The sequence below is a fragment of the Aotus nancymaae genome, unplaced genomic scaffold (genome assembly GCF_030222135.1).
Source record: "Aotus nancymaae isolate 86718 unplaced genomic scaffold, 86718_ANA_hifiasm-v0.15.2.pri h1tg000010l, whole genome shotgun sequence".
NCBI classification, from domain to species: Eukaryota; Metazoa; Chordata; class Mammalia; order Primates; family Aotidae; genus Aotus; species Aotus nancymaae.
The window spans coordinates 65,000,199-65,022,867 of record NW_026988421.1 but is presented as its reverse complement, the minus strand read 5'-3'; the positions used below and the strand labels follow the sequence as shown (position 1 = coordinate 65,022,867).

Genomic DNA, 22,669 nt, shown 5'->3' with positions numbered 1-22,669 from the left:
GCTGTTCATAGTATTCTCTAATACTCTTTTTTATCCCTGTAAAATTGATAGTAACGTTTCCACTTTCATTTCTGATTTTAGTAAGTTGTCTTCTCTCTTTTCTTAGTCAATCTTGCTAAAGATTTGTCAATCTTGTTGATCTTTTCAGAAAACCAACTTTTAAATCTTTTTTATTTTCTCTATAATTTTTCCATTCTCTAATTTTTTCTACTCTAATCTTCATTCTTCCCTTTATTATGTCTTCTACTAGCTTTGCACATAGTGTACACTCCTTTTGCTAGTTCCTTAAGGTATACAGTTTTGTTGATTTTGAGTTTTCTTCTTTAATGTATGTGTTGAGAATTATGTATTTCCCTCTAAATACTGCTTTCACTGCATTTCGTAAGTTTTTGTTTGATTTTTGTTTTCATTTGTCTAAAGGTTTTTTAAAAATTTCCCTTGTGATTTCTTCTTTGACCCATTGGTTGAGTGTATTTCTTAATTTTCTTATTTCGATTATTTAATATTCTTATTTTTTAAATTTTCAGTCTTCTTTCCGTTACTGAGTTTTAGTTTTATTTCACTATGATCAAAAAATATGTTTCATATGATTTCAATCTTTTTTTTTTTTTTTGAGACAGAGTTTTGCTCTTGTTGCCCAGGCTGGAGTGCAATGGTGCGATCTTGGCTCACCGCAACCTCCGCCTCTCAAGTTCAAGTGATTCTCCTGCCTCAGCCTCCCAAGTAGTTGGATTACAGGCATGCACCACCATGCCTGGCTAATTTTGTATTTTTAGTAGAGACAGGGTTTCTCCATGTTGGTCAGGCTGTTGAACTCCCGACCTCAGGTGATCCACCTGCCTTGGCCTTCCAAAGTGCTGGGATTACAGGTGTGAGCCACCATTCCCAGCCATGATTTCAATCTTTTAAAATTTATTTATATTTATTTTGTGGCCTGACATATGGTCTGTCCTGCAGAATGGTCTATGTGCCCTTGAGAAGAATGTGCAATCTATTGTTATTGGGTAGAATGTTCTATATATATCTTTTGGGTCTAATTGGTTTATAGGGTTGTTTAAATCCTTTCTTTTCTTTCTTTTTCTTTTTCTTTTCTTTTTCTTTTTTTTTTTTGAGATGGATTCTTTCTCTGTTGCCCAGGCTGGAGTGCAGTGGCGTGATCTTGGCTCACTGAAATCTCTGCCTTCTGGGTCCAAGCAATTCTCCTGCCTCAGCCTCCCAAGTAGCTGGGACTATAGGAGCACACCACCATACCTGGTTAATTTTTTTTGTTTTGTATTTTCATAGAGATGGGGTTTCACTGTGTTGCCCAGGCTGTTTTTGAACTCCTGAGCTCAGGCAATCCACCCACCTTGGCCTCCCAAAGTGCTAGGGTTACAGGTGTGAACCACCGTGCCCAACCTAAATCCTTTATTTCTTTATTAATCTCCTGTCTGGTTGTTTTATCTATTATGGAAAGTAGAGTATTGAAGTCTCTATTGTAGGACTATCAATTTCTCCCTTCAATTCTGTCAGTTTTTGCTTTATAAATTTTGGGGTTCTGTTGTATATGTTTATAAATGTATTTTATTGCTGTATTGAAACTTTTATCAATATTTAATGTTCTTATTTGTCTCTTGTAACTTATTTTTATTTGAAGTTTATTTTGTCTGACAATAATATAGACAATAATCCCAGCTCTTTGATTACTATTTGTATGAAATATCTCATTTTATCCTAACTTTGACTTCCTTCTGTTCTTATATCTAAAGGGAGTATCTTGTAGACAGTAGATAGATAGATTCTGTGTGAGTTTTTCTAATGTAATCTGCCAATCTCTGCTTTTTAATAGGAAAATTTAATCCATTTACATTTAATGTGACTACTGATAAAGAAGGATTTACTTCTGCCATTTATCTGTTCATTGTCTGCATGTCTTACATATATATATTTTGTTCTTCACTTCCTTTGTTACTGCCTTTTTATATTTAGTTGATTTTTTGTAGTATACCATTTGGATTTCCCCTTTTTTTTCCTTTTCTGTATATTTTTTAGTTGTTGTCTTAGTGGTTAACTTGGAGACAACAATTAGCATCTTAAACCTGTAATGGCTTAGTTTGAATACAAACTTAATTTCAGTACTATACATTCTATTCCTATATATCTCCATCCTTCCCCTTTTATATTGTTAGTGTCACAGGTTACAAATTTATCTATTGTGTGTCTGTTAACATAGACTTATCATTATTATTTTATGCATTTGTCATCAAAAAAAAAGAGAAGAGAAAGAAGAGTTACAAGTCAAAAGTATAATAATACTGGCTTTTACATTTACCTTTACTAGTGTTCTTTATTTCTTCATCTGGCTTCAAGTTACTGATTAGTGTCCTGTCATTTCAGCCTGAAGATCTATAGTATGTCTTAGTGTGGATATCTGAGTTTTTCCTGCTTGGAGTTTATTAAGTTTCTTGGATGTGTTGATTCATATCTTTTATCAAATTTGGGAAGTTTGGGGCCGTTATTTATTCAAAATCTTTTCTTCTCCCTTTCTTCTCTGGAAACTTCTTCTTCCAGAACTTTCATAATGTGTATGCTGGCCAGCTTGATGGCATCCTATAGGTCTTAGATTCCGTTCACTTTTCTTCACTCTTTTTCTTTCTGTTCCTCAGACTGAATTATTTCAATTGTTCTGTCTTCAGGTTTACTGATTCTTTCTTCTGCCTGATCAAATCTGCTGTTGAACCCTTTAGTGAATTTTTTATTCCAAATATTTTTTCAGCTCCAGACTTCTTGTTTTTTTAAAAAAAATAATTTATATCTCTACTGATATTCTAATTTTGTTCATACATTGCTTTTCTTGTTTCTCTTTGTTTTGTCCATGGCTTCCTTTAGCTTTTTGAGTGTGTATAGGACAGTTGATTTAATGCATTTGTGTAGTAAGTTTGATGCCTGGGCTTCTGTAGGGAGAGTTTCTATATTTTTTTCTTTGAAAGAGTCATACTGTAATCAGGCCAGGCATAGTGGCTCACACTTGTAATCCCAGCACTTTGGAAGGCCAAGGTGGGAGGATCATAAGGTCTGGAGTTCGAGGTCAGCAATATGGTGAAACCCCATCTCTACTAATAATACAAAAATTAGCAGGATGTGGTGGCATGCGCCTGTAGTCCCAGCTACTTGGGAGGCTGAGGCAGGAGAATTGCTTGAACCTGGGAGGTGGAGGTTGCAGTGAGCTAGGATTGCGCCAGCACTCTGACCTGGTGACAGAGTGAGACTGTCTCAAAAAAAAAAAAAAAAGAAAGAAAGAGTCATACTTTAATTTATTTGTACTATTTCTATTTTACCATTGTTGAAAGCTGGACATGTGGATACTGTCATGTAGGAATTTTGGAAATCAAACTTTTCTCTTCCCTATGTTTGCTGTTTTTGATTGTTGAAGGTGTAACTTGTGTTCAGCCAGTGTTTTGCAGATTTCCTTGAATCCCAGGATCTAAATACAAACAAAAACAAAACAAAAAATCTTTTCTGCCAATCTTTGCAGATGGCTCTGTGCTGAGGCATTCTTTTAACACTTAAGCAGGCCATTTATATTTCTGCCTCAGCCTTTACTTCCTGCTTATACTGAACCTGTAGATCAGTCAGTGGTGAAAGCATAGGGTCTTCTCTGGCCAACTTTAAGCATACATCCTGTCCTGGGCATACATGTGGCTTTCTGAATTCCCCAGTACACACAAGTACTTTTGAATGCTCTTAATTTCCCGAAGAAACTCTCCAGCTTTTCCTCTCAGGCTTTAGGTGGTCTATTGTATGTCTCAACCATAATGCTTTGCCCTAAACAGTTCTGGGATTTTGATAACCTTACAGCGTTTTTGAACAATGCTTTTCCACCCTGTGTAGTTTTCAGTGCTTTTCCATGCTTAGTTAGGAGAAACGGAGATGAGTGCCTTGCACAAGTCTTTCAGGCAGTCCCAGACAGGTTAGAACAAACACAATAATTTGAGAATAAAGTCTGCTCTGCTTCCTCCAGAATCAGGGATCAGTGTGCCACACTGGAAATCCAGGCTGCCACCTTCAAGACTGCTGCTGAGCTGGGTATGGCGTAGGGCAAGAGCAAGCAAAAATGCCACAAAGCTTTCCTGCCAATTTAGAATTGCCTTTTCTGGATTCAGCATTCTCTTGGTTACTGTAAACCTTTTCTTCCCAACGTTCTAACAAGTTGGTTCTGACAGTTGCAGTTTCTGGTGTTTTTTTTTTTTAAAGTTTCTCTGGAGAGTTAGGAGTTTAGAGTTACCTGCTCTGTCATTTTGCTGACATCTAGACTTTACCTCTTGATGTGAGGAGCATTATACTCAAAGATGAAAAGAAATAGCGGCTGCTACCTTGGAGACTCTTTATTACATGTAAATTAAAGACTTTAGATAAATATCCCCAAATTGCCTTCCAAAAAGTTTACAGTTCTATAAGTAATATGTGAGACTACTGTTTCTTCACATATTCACCAACACAATACTAATTTGCTTTTTGCTATTTTGATGGGGAGAAGTTTCTCAATTTTAATTTCAATATACATTGTAAATTGTGTAGTGAAACATGTTTACACATATTTATTAATAATTTGGAAGTTCATTTTGAGAATTACCTGCTTGTAATGGCACATTCATCTTTTATATCTGAGAGTTCTTGAGTTTTTAAAAAACTTTGCATTTAGTCTTTTTCCAAAAATAATTTGATAATATTTGCCATAAATGACATATACAAAATAAAAGTGATAATCTAGAAATAGTCAAAAGCTCAAAACCATGGAAAAGGAAGACAGCATTAAATAGAGCTCTCATGAATAAGCATCAAATCTGAGCTGTCCAACAAAAAGGGAAGCCCTCTAAGTTATATAATTTTAATCATAAAGGAAGAAGTACATTAGTCACAAAAAGAGACCACATTTATTTCTGGCATTAAATTCTAAAACAGACTTTTCATTTGGGCTCTTACATAGAATAATACAGAGTGACGGTGTAGCAGTATCCTTAATGACAGTTTTACAACAAATGCAGAAGCAATTTTTTTTTTTTGAGCCAGAGTCTCACTCTGTCGCCCAGGCTGGAGTGCAGTGGTAATGATCTCAGCTCACTGCATCCTCCGCCTCCCAGGTTCAAGCAATTCTCCTGCCTCAGCCTCCTGAGTAGGTGGGACCACAGGCATGCACCACCATGCCCAGCTAAGTTTTGTACTTTTTTTTTGTTAGTAGAGATGGCCATGTTGGCCAGACTGGTCTCAAACTCCTGACCTTGTGATCCGCCCACCTCAGCCACCCAAAGTGCTGGGATTACAGGCGTGAGTTACCATATCTGGCTGCAGAAGCAATTTTTATGACTTTTTTTGTCTGAAACTTTTCATACATTTATAGTTCATAAAGTATTCTATGTAGTACTTTAAAAACTGGTTTATCAATGTTTAAATATTCTTGGACTTTTTAAATGAGAAACAGTTATTAGCAATCAATTTTTTCTTTGGCTGTAGGGAATTGGAGGCATTTCTTCTCCAAACTGGCCCAAATGATAATATTATAGAGCAAAAGCTAATTAGAATGGCAACAATAGAAAGTTGTACTTAGGCTGGGCATGGTGGCTCACACCTGTAATCCCAGCACTTTGGGAGGCTGAGGCAGGAGGATTGCTTCACCTCAGAGGTTTGAGAGTAGCCTAGGCAACATAGCAAGACCTCGTCTCTATTAAAAATAAAAAAATTAGTTGGGTGTGGTAGTGCACACCTGTAGTCTGAGCTACCTGAGGGTGGGGGTAGGGGTGGGGAGCTGAGGCAGGAGGATTGCTTGAGCCTGGAGATCCAGGCTGCAGTGAACTGTGATCGTGGCAGTGTACTCCAGCCTGGGCAACAGAGCAAGACCCTGTTTCAAAAAATAAAAAATAAAGAAATAAATAAAAAAGAAAATTGTACTCAATACTCATAAAAGATTATTTGCCTTTGATTGCAGGCTGAGGCTAAATCTATGTCACTGTATAAGAATATACCTAAATTTAAAGCAGTCTTCAACGTATGTAAAGAAGCTCAATTACTTCCATAATAAAATAAATGCAAATTAAAACTATGCTGAAGTACCTTGTTTTTTCATTGTTGAAGATCAAAAGAGCTTGATAATTTATTGTCTTGTTGAGGATGTTTGGAAACAGGTCCCCTCTTATAAACTGATACGAATATAAATTGGTAAAACTCCAGTGGAGGGCAATTTGGTAATAGCTATTTAACTACAGATTCATGGATTTTTAACTCTTTGATCAGGTAATTCACTTCCAATAAATGATGTTATCAAGGTCATCAATGACCACCACATTTTTAAATCCAGTGGTCTGTTCTTGGGGTTGTTTTGACCTGTCATCAACATTTAACTACTCAATCCTCCTTGAGGAACTTTCTTCACTTGGTTGTGAGGACACTATACTCTCCTGGCTTTACTCTTCCCTCCCTGGCCTTCTTTATCTCTCCACATCTAAATGTTGGGGTCCCCCAGAACTCAGTGCTTGAACACCTTTTCTATCTATACTTACTTCCTTGGTTTCTATCTAGTCTTGTGGCTCTAAATATCATTTCTATGCTCTTGGCTCCCACATTTATATTTCAAGCTGAACCTCTCCTAACTCTCACATACTCTCTGGTCAGAGCCATAGTAGTCCCTCATCTGGTTTCCTTACATCTACCATTCCATCCTTCAATTTCTTCTTTTTTATTTTCTAATAATAGCTTTATTGAGATATTATTCACATACCATATACTTCTCTACTGCCAACACCTTTTCTTTCATTTCGTTCACCCATTTAAAGTATCTAATTCTAATCCCTTTGTAGTTCACAAGCGTAATGACTGGCTGTTCATGCTCATGCATGAGCTCTGCCCCCCTCAAGCCTTGTTATGACATCATCATATTACCTGTCTGATGTGAACTTAGAAAAATAAAAATAAAGTGTATAATTCAGTGACTTTTAGTATACTCACAGAATTGTATAGCCACTCCATAATCAACTTTATAAATATTATAATTATCCCCCAAATTGAAATCCCATGTACATTAGCAGTCATTCTCCTTTTCCTCTCAACCATTGTGCCAACTCTTCCACCTTGAACCCCCAAGCCTAAGCAGCCATTTATCTCATTTTTTTCTCTATATATTTGCCAACTCTGGAATCATAGAATATATGCTGACTGGCTTCTTTCATTTAATGTAATGTTGTTAAGGTTTAGTCGTATTGTAGTATATATCAATACTTACTTAATTTCCTTATTGCCAAATAATATTTCATTGTCAAAGCAGGAACAAGAGAGAGAGAGAGAGCAGGGAGGGAGTTGGGGTATGTGCCACACACTTTAAAATGACCAGTTCTTGCAAGCACTTAGTCACTATCATGAAGACAGCACCAAGCCATGAGGGATCCGCCTCCATTATCCAAACACCTCCTACCAGGCCTCACCTCCAATGTTGGGAATTATAATTCAACATGAGATTTGGATGGGGACAAATATCCAAACTATGTCACCTGCTTCCTCACTTCCCTCAGGTCTTTACTCAAATGTTATCATCTCAGCAAGGCCTTCCTGGTGAAATAAGTTCCTGCATTCCACCACCCTCAACCCTTAACAGAGTCTGTCTGCCTTCCTGCATTATTTTTCTCCATGGGACATATTACTAGCATATTTATTTATTATCTTTCTTTCCTCACTAGAATGTAAGCTCTATAAGGGTAGAAGTTTTTGTCTATTTTGTTTAATGCTCTATTCCCAAACCTCGAAAACTACCTGATGGACAATAAGCACTCAGTATCTATTTTTTTTGTTTGTTTGTTTTTGGGAGACAGAGTCTTGCTCTGTGACCTAGGCAACTATCTTGGCTCACTGCAACCTCCACCTCCTGGGTTCAAGCAATTCTCATGCCTCAGCCTCCTTGAACTACAGGTGCGCACCACTGCACCAAGCTAATTTTTGTATTTTAGTAGAGACAGGATTTCACTATGTTGCCCAGGCTGGTTTGGAACTCCTAAGCTGAGGCAATCTACCCACCTCAGCCTCCCAAAGTGCTAGGATTACAGAAATGAGCCACCACGCCCAGCCTCTCAGTATCTATTTTGAATGAATGAAAAACATTGCCTCTGGAGAGGAAACTAGGAGGCTGGGCAGTAAAGTTGAAATGAAATATTTTGCTATACACTTTCATACCTTCTAAATTTTGAATAATATAAATAGATTACCTATTTAGATAAATATAATTAAAATTAGTAATTGTAAACAGAGTTATCATTAGTTATCACATAGAACCTAGGAAGAAAAATAGATTTTGTGAGTGTGATTGTGGACTTCAAGGTAGTACAATATATTTAGCAAGAACCTGAAACTAAAAGGGATCTATAACTTCATTCCTTCTAGGTTCTTGTAAGAGCTTCTGAAAATAGAAGGTAGAGGTTTTGGCATAAGTAGTTTAAGAGTGACAAAATGTGTTTTTTTACTCACTTTAAGGTTTGATAACATTATTGTAATTTAATGCAGTCCTATAAATTATGCCAAGAATACACTTTTATTGTAGCTGAGGAGGAAAAAAGAGTTTTTACTTGCCTATTCACCTGGATTTCCAAATCATTCTATTTTTAGAGATGTTACGGAGTGTCTCTAAAATGATGACAACCATTTATTTCAAAACCCAATCAATGGGCTGGGCGAGGTGGCTCATGCCTATAATCTCAGTACTTTGGGAGGCCAAGGCGGGTAGATCATGAAGTCAGGATATCGAGACTATCCTGTCCAACATGGTGAAACCCCGTCTCTACTAAAACTACACGAATTAGCTGGGCATGGTGGCATGTGCTTGTAATCCCAGCTACTTGGGATGCTGAAGCAGGAGAAAAATTGCTTGAAACTGGGAAGCGGAGGTTGCAGTGAGCTGAGATCATGCCACTACACTCCAGCCTGGCAACAGAGTGAGACTCCATCTAAAAAAAAAAAAAACAAAAAAAAAACAGTCAAACAGCCCTTGTATACTACAGTTTTTTAAAATATGTAATAAAGCCAGGGCTCAAATTAGCCAAAAATGCAACTTAGATACTCCCTAAGTAGCTGCTTTCTGACTCCCTCCTGTATGGTCCATAGCCATATACTGTGCTGTGGTTCACATCTAGGGTTTTACATGAGAGAATAGCACAGTGCTCAAGTGTAGTAGGGGAACAGACCTTAGATATCCCCCACCCAGACACTTTGAGGGTAAGAAAATGTAAATCTGTAGATAATAAAAATTTTTTGCTTTTTATTCTTTCCTGATACAGGGTTAAGGAAATGATTCCTCCAAGGCCTCCTCTTACCCGTCGGACAGGAGGAGCTCAGAAGGCAAGTGCCAGAGCCAAGATGAAATGATAAGTAATACGATATTAAGTGCATGCACTTGATAATTGCATGGACTCTTTAATCTGTCTTCGAGAAGGGGTGAAAACTTGTTTGAAGCTTTACATATTTTCATTGCTGGTTCTATTTGTGATCAATGACATATAGCATACAATGTTTTATCTCTGGCTGGTGGTCTCTCAGCTGGGAAGAAAAGGGCATTTTCCATTCAAAGCATTACTGGATGTGGTGACACGCACCTGTAGTCTCAGCTACTAGGGAGGTTGAGGCAGGAGGGTAGCTTGAGGCCAGGAGTTCAAGGGGGAAGTAAGCTATGATCACACCACTGCACTCCAGCCTGGGCAACAGAGTGAGACCTTGTCTCTAAAAAAAACAAACAAACAAACAAAGTAGTATTGAACATAAACCAAATTCCAGTTTTAGACTTCCAATCCATGGTCTTGACCTCTTTGAGGCCTCTACCAGATGTTTTGTATTTTCTTAGGCAGTGAGTGACTACCACATACAGATCAATAATATTTCTAGAGCCATTCTAGATGAATACTACAGAATGTTTGGGAAACAGGTGGCCACACTGGAGAGTGATATGGATAGTGAAACCTTGGAGGAGCAGAAGTGCCAGCTGAGCTATGAACTTAATTGCTCTGGAAAATACTTTGCTTTCAAAGAACAACTCAAGGTAAATCATTCACTTGTTTAATTATTCCACAGGTTTTTATGGAGCACCTTCTCCACATACCCAGTTAACATTTTCTCCTCTGATTATGTTCAGCTATACTCCCACCTTTCTCGGTTGCGGCAAAGAGCTAAGTTCTCTATGATACAGTGTCGGGAGAAGCTCCATTCCTGCAGTCTTGGAATAACTTATTACATATATTCTGAATGGAAGCTTTTAAGAAACTAATTATTCACTTAAGGCTGGGCCAGATTTTGGACCAGATTGCATTGTCACTATAGGAGGCAGAAACTCTGGTACTGACTCCATAATTAATTCTCCTTGCCTCCCATTCAAATCTCTCTTTAAAAAAATTATTTTTAGACTTGAATTTGAAGATGAAACAGTTATCAGGAAGGAGGCCTTAATCATTAGTACTAGAATAGCATGTCTTGAGTTAGGATACATTTAACTACTGGCATTACATTTCACTTTTTAAAATTCAGAATGTATAAACAAAAACAAAAAACTCCATTCCCAGGCATCAGGGAAATAAAAATTAAAAAAAAAAACAACTCCATATCTCTCCATAAGCTATAGAATCACTAAGGTTTGAGAAATAGTTAATTTAATAATCATTTCTTGAATAATAATGGCTAACATTTATTACATGTTTGCTGTTTGCCAGGCAAATTTGCCAGTGCTTCATCTTTTACTAATGTAATACTTATAACAATCCTATAAAGTAGGTGTTCCTCATTTTATAGATGGGAAAATACAATATTAGTTGACTAAGGAATTTGTCCAAAGTCGCAGAGATAGTAAAGATCAGTGTTGAGATTTAAATTCAGGCAGTCAGCTCTAGAACTCACATTCTTAACTGCTACACTACACTGCCTTTGTACACACATTTACTATGTGTCCTGTACTGTAAACAGATATAAAGAAAGAATATGGAAGTCATAGAGCATAAAAACAACATAGAACACAGAGCAAAAAAACAACAAATGTTCATGGAAGCAAGAGGGTGTTCTCAGCAGGTGATGTAGTTGTCTCAGTTTGAGTCTTGGTTCTACATTTACTAGTTGGGTGTCCTTGAAATGTGACTTTACCTCTCTGTGCCTCAGTTTCTTTACCTAACAACAGGGATGAGGTTAATATTACCACATAGGGTCATTATGAGAATTAAATAATACAATGTAAACCTGGCAATAATGTTACCCTTGTGGGGAAAAAAGAAGAAGCTGTCCTGGCCATAGCAACATGATATGTTTATATTTGTGCAGCATTTTAAACTTCTGTACTTGTTATTTTTCTTTGGATTCTCAATCATCTTCTGAAGTAAAATAATAATACCAGAACTACATATCCTCTTAACCAATGAGGAAGCTGAGGTACCAAAGTGTAAAATAATTTATGAGGTCGTACAGTGGTAGCCTTAGAACCAGAATTTCATTCTCTGGACTCTCAGCCCAGGCCTTTCTTTCTCCCTTTGCACTTTGAACCATATGGCCACCATGAGAGACATAACGCCTAAACCTAATGCTCAGATTTTCTTCAGCTTTATGATTCTCTTCATATAGTATGAGCTGTGCGTTACTTCAATTAGTGATGTTGGTGATGTCAAGGAAAGAAGAAATCATACAGAGTATGTTCACTGGGGGAAAATTGGAGAGTCTATAGTCAACCAGCCACCAAAGGAGAAACCAATCACCTTCTGAAATTTTGATCAGCCTTAGATCAGAAAGCCCTAGAGAGACCTGTGCTGTCAGCACGGTGCTGGACTGTGTTATCAGATGGGTGATCTGTGTGTTTTGCAGCATGCTGTGGTAAAGATTGTGCGAGAGAAATACTTAAAGACAACATCATTTGAAAGCCAGGAGGAACTGCAGACATTTATCAGTGAGCTCTATGTGTTCTTAGTAGATCAGATGCATGTAGCCCTAAACCAGGTAGGTATCAAGAACTGAGAGCACTTTCTTTTCTCTGTAGAGCATCAAGGTCTTCTATGAATGATTCCTTCCTTTGGTTATTCAACAAATATTTATTGAAGTGTCTGCTCTGTGCTAGGCACTGAAAACACAAAGATGAGTAAGAAACTGCCTAAGCCTAATTAGTTTAAGACTAACTTTGGAAAGAACAAGGAGATATGCTTTTTCAATTTCCTAGAAAAATAAATTTCACAACTTTAAAAAATGTAATGGAACTGTCAAAAATAGATAAAATAGGCTGGGCGCGGTGGCTCAAGCTTGTAATCCCAGCACTTTGGGAGGCTGAGGTGGGTGGAACACAAGGTCAAGAGATCGAGACCATCCTGGCCAATATGGTGAAACTCTGTCTCTACTAAAAATACAAAAAAATTAGCTGGGCGTGGTGGCGTGCGCCTGTAGTGCGCCTGTGCTTCCAGCTACCTGGAAGGCTGAGGCAGGAGAATTGCTTGAACCCGGGAGGCGGAGGTTGCAGTGAGCCGAGATCGTGCCACTGCACTCCAGCCTGACACCTGGTGACAGAGCAAGACTCTGTCTCAAAAAAAAAAAAAAAAAAAAAGATAAAATAGGTTGTATAAATTGTGAAATGAAAATTATCATTCTATTCTGCGAACAGGTACAATTCTCCATTTTTTATTGAAGATCGTAAAAGCAGAGAAAAATTATGAGTTTTCAGATATTATACCCAAATGGCAGTGACACTTCAAACACGCCTTTTCTGTTTGACTGGTGGTCTGCTGTCCCACCCACTTTTCTGTTTATATTAATAAATCTTGCATCTTGCCTTCATTTGCTTATTTTTGTACATATTCAGGGGTAGTTTATTTGAAACCAGTGGCAAAGTCAAAGTGTTTTTGTCCCTCAGTAGTGTCTAACCATCTGTGCCTCCTCAAATTATGTTTTATTTGCTTTTTCCTTCCTTGTTTTTCTTCTCCACCATCATCACCTTTTGTTTCACTTTGTTCTGTCTTCCTGGAGGAGGTAGAACAGGAGTGTCCAGCATCAAAGGATTAAGAGAAAAGTCCTGCCTTGGGCATGGATGATTTGATTTGAAAAGCAATTGAGAGTGGAGCATGAGAAAAATTTTTCCTCGATAGTGGTTGGGAGCAATACATTGAATTATTTTACACTGAGGTATAATATGATCAGGTTTATATTTGCTAAAACACTCTGATAGCACTATGGAGAATGAGTTAGAGGTAACAAAACTGGTGATGTTAGTTGATTATTGCATAATAAGGGGAAAAAGTTTAAGTTAAGTTTATGGTTCAATGGATAATTGATACCATTCAGTACTTCTTGGTTGGTACTAAAAAGAAAAGAAAAACATTAACCAGGACATGGAATGCAATATCAGTAAATTTAGTGGGAGGCAGATGGTGCTGAATTCGCTTTTGAACATTGGCTTTAGTGGGGTTTTGCTTAAGATAGAGATCTGAGCTAGAAATGAGATTTGGGGAGCCATGATATGTGGATGCTATGGTAATAGATGAGGCTGCCTATGAAAAACATAAGAGAGAAGACAGCTGGCAGTAGAACCCTAGGAAATACCAACATTTATGGAATGAATGAAAAATTGAAAGAGATGAAGGGAATTGTTAAAGAGGCAAAGAGCCAGAAGACAATGGTGTCACAGAAGCCAAAGGAAAAGAATTTTAAGGAAAAGTGGTCAACATTGTCAAATACTCCTAGGAATTCAAGAAAAACAAATCTGAAGTCTTCATTGGATTTCACAATAAGGAAGTTATTGTTAACCTTTACATAGCAATATTATTGGGCCAATAGGGGAATTCAAATTATGATGAATTGAAGAGTAAATGAGCAATCAAGAAACAGATGAATATAAATTCAAGTTGGATGATGAAGGAAAAAGGTAGAAAAGTGGTAGCTAGAAATTATAGGGATTTTCTTCTGTCCCTCCCTTTCTTTCTTTCTTCCTTCCTGCCTCCTTCCCTCCTTCCCTCCTTTCTTTTTTTCTCTTTCTCTCTCTTTCTCTTTCTTTCTTTTCTCTCTGTCACCCAGGCTGAGTGTAGTACTATGATCATGGCTCACTGTAGCCTCAACTTCCCAGGCTCAAGCAGTCTTCCCGCCTCAGCCTCTCAAGTAGCTGGGACTACAGGCACACACCACGCCTAGCTAATTTTTTGTATTTTTTGTAGAGATGAAGTTTCACTATGTTGCCCAGGCTGGTCTTGAACTCCTGGGCTCAAGTGATCTACCAGCTGAGATTACAGGCATAAGCCATGGCTCCTGGCCTGGGATTTTCTTTTTAAGATGAAAAAGACTTGAGCACATCTACAGTTTTGGGAAAAAGTCAGCAGAGTAGGAGAAGCTGAAAATTGAGGAAAGAGAGGGTATAATTGATAGGCTCATCAATTATACAACTGAGAAAGGACCAAAAATTTAAATAGAAGGATTAACTTTGAGACAGAGAAGGATACAATACCTCTTTCTCTGAGACTGAAAGGAAAGTGATACAATAGATCAAGAAATAAAAAATTTAGCTAGGGAGTTTAATAGTTGAGGAATTTCTTTCTTTTCTTTCTTTTTTTTCCCCCCCCAGATGGAGTTTCACTCTTGTCATCCAGGCTGGAGTACAGTGGCATGATCTTGTCTCACTGCAACCTTCACCTCCCAGTTCTCCTGCCTCAGCCTCCTGAGTAACTGGTATTACAGGTGCCCACCACCACACCAAGCTAATTTTTGTATTTTTGGTAGAGACAGGGTTTCACCATGTTGGCCAGGCTGGTCCTGAACTCCTGACCTCAGGTGATCCGCCTGCCTCAGCCTCCAAAAGTACTGGGATTGCAGGCGTGAGCCACCACGCCTGGCCAGTTGAGAGATTTCTTACTTAATGATTTCTATTATCTCTGTGAAGTAAGGTCTTTACTGAAAGTGAAGGGGATGAGGAGTGAATGAAAAGCTTGAAGAAAGAGAAGAAAACTTAGATATTGCATGGCATTATGGAATATGCTGCTAAACAAAGACAAATACATAGATTACTAAGGGTATTAAAGGTCTCCAGCTAAGACTGAATGCCACAAGAGTTTGTGGCAGCTGAGGTAACAGTCTTTTTCTCTGCAGTTTTCCTTAGGACAAGTTAGCTGCTCTTGTCTTAGAATGAAGAGGTCAGATTGTACTACTGTTTTAATTTGAGAATTTTCAGGACAAGTGCAGGAGAAGGGCAAGGATGCCTTGGATGAGAGTATGCTGGTGAAAGAGTGGCCTGAGTAGGTAATCATGAGGTTCAGGCTGATCCATTTGGGAAGTAATGGGCTTATCGGAACTGAAGGAAATAAAGTCAGAGAGCAGTTTTCAGTGGGCTAAGTGACAAAAAGCTGGAAGACATGGAATGTTGGTTCTGGGAGTGGGATATTAGAGTATTCTGTTTTGGATGTAGAAGTGTGTTGCTTCAAGGATTTCAGGGTCAAGATAAAACTAAAAAGAACAGGACAAAAGCATTAATCAATGATCAGAGACTCTCTCTGGCCTATCTCAAATGTGGCTTTACTGTCCACATTTCTTAGCAGTTGCACTTTGGGATGCCAAGGTGGCCAGATCATGAGGTCAGGAAATCGAGACCATCCTGGCCAACATTAATTTTTTTAATACAAAAATTAGCTGGGCGTGGTGGCGGGTGCCTGTAATCCCAACTACTCGGGAGGCTGAGGCAGGAGAATGGCTTGAACCCAGAAGGTAGAGGTTTCAGTGACCCGAGATCCTGCCACTATTCTCCAGCCTGGGCAACAAGAGCAAAACTCTGTCTCAAAAAAAAAAAAAAAAAAGTCACTGATACTATTTTGACTTCTAATTAAAGAATTTTTGTGGACTCTCTCTTGACCATAGCTTTTGACTCAGGAGATTCCTAATTACACCAGACCTGCTCTCACAATCTGTGTATACAGGATATATTCTTTTTCTGATTTTCCCCCTACCTTTATGTCTCCTTTGCAGGATCTATTGGTCTATATTTTCTACTAAAACTGTAGATTTGGCTTTTAAAGCTTTACTCTTTGTCTACTGTTTTCTTCACATTTAAAGACTCTAGCAAGGGCTTGCCAATCTTTTTCATGTCATGACACACACAAGAAAATGATAGTATTTGTCATATACACTAGAGAAAATGAAGGAAGCTGTTTGAGGTCAGAGGTGACCTGCACAGGGACTCTGAGTGCCCTGAGGGTTGAGGCAGTTATTTCTACCCTAAGCAATTTTTACTTACTTCCATGAGCTCAGACTGTTGGTATTCAGATACCTGAGCATCTCTTTCTCCCTTGACATTTCTCTCTTGGTTAACTCATATTCTCTTACTTTTTTGGCAAGACTGTCATTGTAGATGTCAATCAATATCATTTTAGATGTCCTGACTGGATCTCACATTGGATTTATGCTTATGAAATCTCTCTACTTGTAATTGTTTCGTTTTTGTCTACCTAACATCTTGACATTGACAAGACCAAGCCAGACGATGCCCAAGGCACTATTGCAACCGTTTATACAAGCAGTGAACAGCTTCAACTCTTTGCATTTGAAGCAGAAGTCAATGAGAACTTTGAAATGGCAGCAGCATATTATAAAGAGGTAATTAAACATCTTCTCAGTGATTGTTACTATTATTTGTATAATATGGGCATAATAGTCATTTTTGATTGTTTAAAATCCAACTTGATTGGTGAAGGGGTAGACACATAGAACAATAAAATAGAGTCCAAAAATAGACTTGCACAAATAAGATCATTCAATTTTTGACAAATATAAAAGAAATTCAATGGAGAAAGGATAGTCTTTTCAGTAAATAGTGTTAGAACAATTGTGGAAAATAAAATAAACCTCAACCTTAAACATTTTACAAAAATCAACTCTAAATGGATCATATGTCTAAATGTAAAACATAAAACTATAACACTTTTAGAAGAAACATAGGACAGAATCTTGACCTGGAATCAGATAGACATGACACCGAATCATGATCGATCAAAGAAAAATGTGATAAATGGAATTTCATCAAAGTTAAAAACTTTTGCTCTATGGAGGTTATAAGAGAAAGAAAAGGATTCATAAATCTGTGACATATAAAAAAAGAGAAAGAAAAGGAAAAGTACAGATTAGGAGAAAATATTTGTAAAACATATATATGACAAAGGATTTGTATCCAGAATACAAAGCACCCTCAAAATGAAAAAATATTTGTACATAAACATTCATTATGAGTACCTATATTTAATTATTTTGGCTACATACTTACAAATGAAATTGCTGGGACAAATGGTAATTCTGTGTTTAACTTTTTGAGAATTCTGAGGCATTTCACTGGGATTTTGATAGGGATTGCCTTGTATCTGTAGCTTGCTTTGGATAGTATTGGCATCTTAACAATATTAAGCCTTCCAATCCATGAACATGGAATGTCTTTCCATTTATGTCTTTTTAAATTTCTTTAATCAATTTTTATAGTTTTTACTCATCATGAATTGCATTTTTCAGATTTGTAGATAAACAAATATTGCCATCTCAAGATTATTGCAGAAATTATTATATATAGTTGATATACAATACAATGAATCTTTAGGCTCCCAAGGTATTAGATGAGTTTAGAGTGACCAGAATACTGACCCTAGGAACAAATAGCTTGATGATTCAAATTTTTAATTATATCAATACTTTTGTCAACAACCTACTAAAGGCCAGAACAGTGATTGCGCTAGGCATTTGAGATTCAGTGATGAGCAAAAAAAGTCACAATTTCTGCTTTCATAGAACTTACAGTATTTATAGTGTTTACCATGTGATATTGTATGCATGAAAGTATGACATAGTATCACAATAACCTTGTCTCTCCTGATGCTTAGAGATTGGTTCGTGAGCCCCAGAATCTGGATCACTGGTTGGACTATGGTGCCTTCTGCCTCTTAACTGAAGACAACATCAAAGCACAAGAGTGTTTTCGGAAAGCCCTTTCCCTCAACCAGAGTCATATCCACAGGTATAGGTGGAAGGGAGATGAGGAATCAGTGGGAAGGAACAGATAAGATTCTACATGAAATTGTCTTGGTTCCATAAATGTGACATGGGACCATGTTGTTTATCATGTTGGTGATCTTTTCTCAGCTTGTTGCTGTGTGGTGTCCTGGCTGTCCTGTTGGAGAACTATGAGCAAGCAGAAATTTTCTTTGAGGATGCTACTTGCTTGGAACCAACTAATGTTGTAGCCTGGACTTTACTTGGTATGATATTTTCCTTTAATCTGAATGTGGTTTTTTCCCCATTATAAGATTCTCCCTTTTTCCTTTCTCTTCTTCAATACTTCACCATGTGGTTCTTAAACGTTGGTAGAAATATGGGAAAAATAAGTGAAACACAATTCTGTAGTATATGATAGTGGAAAAATAGTCATATTTATTTCAACATTTTTCTTTCCCCAGGTTTGTACTATGAAATTCAAAACAATGATATTCGAATGGAAATGGCATTTCATGAGGCCTCCAAACAGCTTCAGGCACGAATGATTCAGGCACAAGTAACAAAGCAAAAGAGCATTGGTACTGTAGAGGACATTGAGGAAGGAGGGAAGAGAGAATCCAGTTTAGGCCCTTGGGGAATCACAAATGGTTCTGCAACAGCAATCAAGGTGGAAGCCTCAGCAGGTAGGGCCAGTTGTGGTAGCTCACACCTGTAGTCCTAGCAACCTGGGAGGCTGAGATGGGAGGATCACTTGAGCCCAGGAGTTCAAGGTTGCAGCGAGCTGTGATCATGCCACTGAACTCCAGCCTGAGTGACAGACCAAGATCCCATCTCTAAAACAAAATTTAAAAAATAGAAAGTATTGGCCTTAAGAAGAGAAGCTGGCACATAATAGGCACTCAGTAAATTTTGTTAAATGAATGAATACATGGAGTTTGAGTTATGTCAGGGATACCAGGAAAAACTCTTAACTTCTAAATATTTCCTCATTCATATAATTAGTGGTCTGAAGCTTCTACTGCTGAGATGCAGTTGTTTTAATCTTAGATAATTTACTGTCTTTAAAAGGGGTACCATTCTATCAGAGTAAATTTCATTCCCTCCCTCAACTTTTCTCTCCACCACATAAAGTCCCTCTCTTATGATTCTGAAATTTATTTATTTATGTACTCCCTTTCCCCCACTGTTCTGTGATTCTCTTTTCCTCCACTTTAGGAAATCAGTCATTCTAATGTGTGGTATATATGTTTTTGTTTGTGTGTTCCTTGCATGTGTGCATTATTATTTTGTTTGCCTACACTTTTTAACAGTTTGATGTGTAACTGACATTTCAAAAACTGTACATATTTAATATGTACAATTTGGTAAATTTTGACATAAGTACACAATCATGAAAAATCACCACAAGCAACATAGTGAACATATTCATTGTCCCTAAAACTTTCCTTATGACCAGTTGTGGGCATCTCTTCTCCTGCTCTCATTTCCAGACAACCACTGATCTGCTTTCTGTCATCATAGATAAGTTTGCATTTTCTGGAATTTTTGAATTCTAGAAAACACCTGGAATTTTCTAGAATTTCCAAAATTAAATAGAGTTACACACTATGTACTCTTTTTATATCTAACATTTTCAATAAGCATAATTACTTTGAGATCTAAACATGTTGCTTATATCAATATTTCATACCTTTTTATTTCTAAGTAGTATTCCATTGTGTGTATATCCCACAAATAGTTCATCCATTCACCTGTTGATATTGAGTTGTTTTTAGTTTGGGACTATTAAAATAAAGCTACTATGGACATTCATCTGTAAGTCTTTTTTTTTTTTTTTTTTGAGATGGAGTCTTTTCTGTCACCCTGGCTGGAGGGCAGTGGTGTAATCTTGGCTCACTGCATCCTCTGCCTCCTAGGTTCAAGTGATCCTCCTGCCACAGCCTCCCGAGTAGCTGGGACTATAGATATGTGCCACCATGCCTGGCTAATTTTTGTATTTTTAGTACAGACAGGGTTTCATCATGTTGCCCAGGCTGGCCTTGAACTCCTGACCTCAGGTGATCTGCCTGCCTCGGCCTCCCAAAGTGCTGGGATTACAAGTGTGAGGCACCATGCCCAGCCTCTTGTTATTTTCAATACAGATTTTGTTAGTTATTTAGCCCATTCAATTTGCATTGAGGCCTAACTTAATCTTTTCAAAGAACCAGCTTTTGGTTTTGTTACTCTTCTCTATATTTGTTCTTTAAATCATTGATTTATGCTTCTAAAGCTTAAGTATATTTTTTTTTGAGTTTGAAATGTTGATTTTTTTCAGTTTATGTTCATCCTCTTTATGTAATCATATCAATTTTTTTGTTTGTAAAATCAATGATCTTAGCCTGGATTTCATAGAAAATAGAGCCTGAGTCAAGAATTTAATGGTAATACTTTAATTGGAAGAGTTAATTTCAGGAAAGAAGAGTGAAGAAAAAACAGTTAAGAGAGGCAGCAAAGGATGTGAACCAATGTAAGGTGACACCTTCTGTCTACATTGGCCATTTCATTATGATAAACTGCAAAGAATGCGGCTGGTTGCTTTGCAGGTAAACTTGCTTAGTCTTGTGGGACATCTCCAAGCGTTCAGGCCATATAGGGAAACCATGACTCTGAATAATAAGGGAAGGAGGAAGGAAAGATAATCTGTTCTTTTGTCTCTTCTCTTCCATTGGTCAAAATTAATCACCTGTGGAGTTAATATCACCCATATTTCCAAGTTTTATCGTCTGATCCTTTTGGCACTTGCTTGGGAAGTCATATGCCATACCCTAAAGTGCAGCATTTTGTCCAATCCAGAAGTGGTGGGAAGAGCCAGGAACTCAGATTATGTGGCTGGTTTAACTAACTGCCCAACCAAGGGGTCAGAGAAGGCCTGGCTCTCTTTGGTGAAGAAATAAGTGTTTCCTAGGTAGTAAGACTCCATGAACCTAAGTGCTGGCAGTCAGCCTTAGCAGCAGGACTGTGACTGGGCCTCTCATAGAGAAGTAGTTGCCACAGTGCCTGATACAGAGCTTGCACCTGAGAGTCCAGAAGACTATGGCATTGACAGAACCTAAGTTATATTAGGCAGGTAAGACACATCAATATCAATGTTTATATTATTATTTCTGTAAACATATTATTCTGTGCTGAGCCACTTTCTGTATTTTTTTGTTCTTTTATAGCTTCATTTTTCCAAGAACTAATAATTGCCTGATTTATTCAGAAAAGTAGCTTAGTATTCTGTGTTCCTTTTGCCCTTTTCCCCACGTTTCAAAAGTATTGTCAAATGTCCATCAATATTTTTGATATGTTTGACCAGGCACAGTGGCTCATGGCTGTAATCCCAGAACTTTGGGAGGCTGAGGTGGGTGGATCACCTGAAGTCAGAAGATCGAGATCAGCCTGGCCAACATGGTGAAACCCTGTCACTACAAAAAATACAAAAACTAGCTGGGTGTAGTGGTGGGCACCTGTAATCCCAGCTGCTCGGGAGGCTGAAGCAGAAGAATTGCTTGAACCTGGGAGGCGGAGGTTGCAGTGAGCTGAGATTGTGCCACTGCACTCCATATGACATGGATGACAGAGCAAGACTCTGTCGCAAAAAATTATCTATCTGTCTATCTATCTCTATATCTATCTATCTATATAGATATATACAGACATATCTATTTATCTATCTCTATATCTATCTAGATATATCTATTTATCTATCTCTATATTATCTCTATATAGATAGATATAGATCTATATAGAGATATATCTATTTATCTCTATAAAGATATAGAGATATAGAGATAGATAAATATAGATAGATATATCTATTAAAATGCATCAGTCCATTTTAATAGATAGATAGATATATCTAGATAGCTCTATCTATTTATCTATCTCTATATAGATGTAGATATAGAGATAGATATGTCTGTATCTATCTCTATATCTAGATATCTATATATCTCTCTATATTTCTCTATATCTATCTATCTGTATATCTATCTATAGATAGATATAGCTATCTAACTATTAAAATACATCAGTCCATTTTTCCCCCCTAGAGATATTTCTCCCTCCAAAGCCTTCTATCTTCCTTCTTCAATTCTCAATGCTTACCCTGTAGGCCTAATGGGCAGCTCTTCTCCTGGGATGTTCCTTTGCTATGATTCTGAAAATCTCCTTTCACTTCAAGATGCATCATTTCTTGGATTCTGTGCCTTCCTCTTTCATACTTTTCTCCCTCATTTTGGTGGAGCACATCCTCCAGTAGCTTCATAACAAAAGTATGAGTAATAAATATACTGAGGCATTTCTGCATAAAATAAGTTTATTCTACAATAGATATTAATAAATAATAATGTAATAGAAAAAATACATATTTGCATGTATCACCTAGGAATGAGAATATTTTCCTACATAATCAAAGCATCTTTTTTCATACACATAAAAATATAGTCATGTACCACCTAACACTTCAGTCAAGGATGAATTACATATTTGACTGTCGTCCCATGATAGTATAATACTGTATTTTTACTGTACCTTTTCTATGTTTAGATACACAAATACTATCATGTTACAGTTGGTTCTAGTATTCAGTACAGTAACAGTCTGTACAGGTTTGAAGTGTAGAAGCAATAGGCTCTGAAATTCCCATTTCATCACTTTTATTATAGTTTACTGTTCT

General features: G+C 37.4%; 1 protein-coding gene and 1 non-coding gene across 3 annotated transcripts in view; both read left to right on the top strand.

The window, feature by feature from the left end:
* The window catches only part of CFAP70 (cilia and flagella associated protein 70), a 103,025-nt gene that overhangs the window by 44,397 nt on the left and 35,959 nt on the right, over positions 1-22,669 (top strand). For both annotated transcript variants that reach the window (XM_064374291.1, XM_064374292.1), the window contains exons 14-20: positions 9,291-9,355; positions 9,855-10,045; positions 11,842-11,973; positions 16,465-16,590; positions 17,859-17,992; positions 18,118-18,233; positions 18,432-18,653. In XM_064374291.1, the coding sequence (XP_064230361.1) occupies positions 9,291-9,355; positions 9,855-10,045; positions 11,842-11,973; positions 16,465-16,590; positions 17,859-17,992; positions 18,118-18,233; positions 18,432-18,653 (986 nt within the window). The remainder of the gene's footprint in view (positions 1-9,290; positions 9,356-9,854; positions 10,046-11,841; positions 11,974-16,464; positions 16,591-17,858; positions 17,993-18,117; positions 18,234-18,431; positions 18,654-22,669) is intronic.
* Positions 6,819-6,922, top strand: LOC135274094 (small nucleolar RNA U13). The gene has a single exon (XR_010341905.1). It is a non-coding gene; the product is annotated as a small nucleolar RNA U13 (small nucleolar RNA).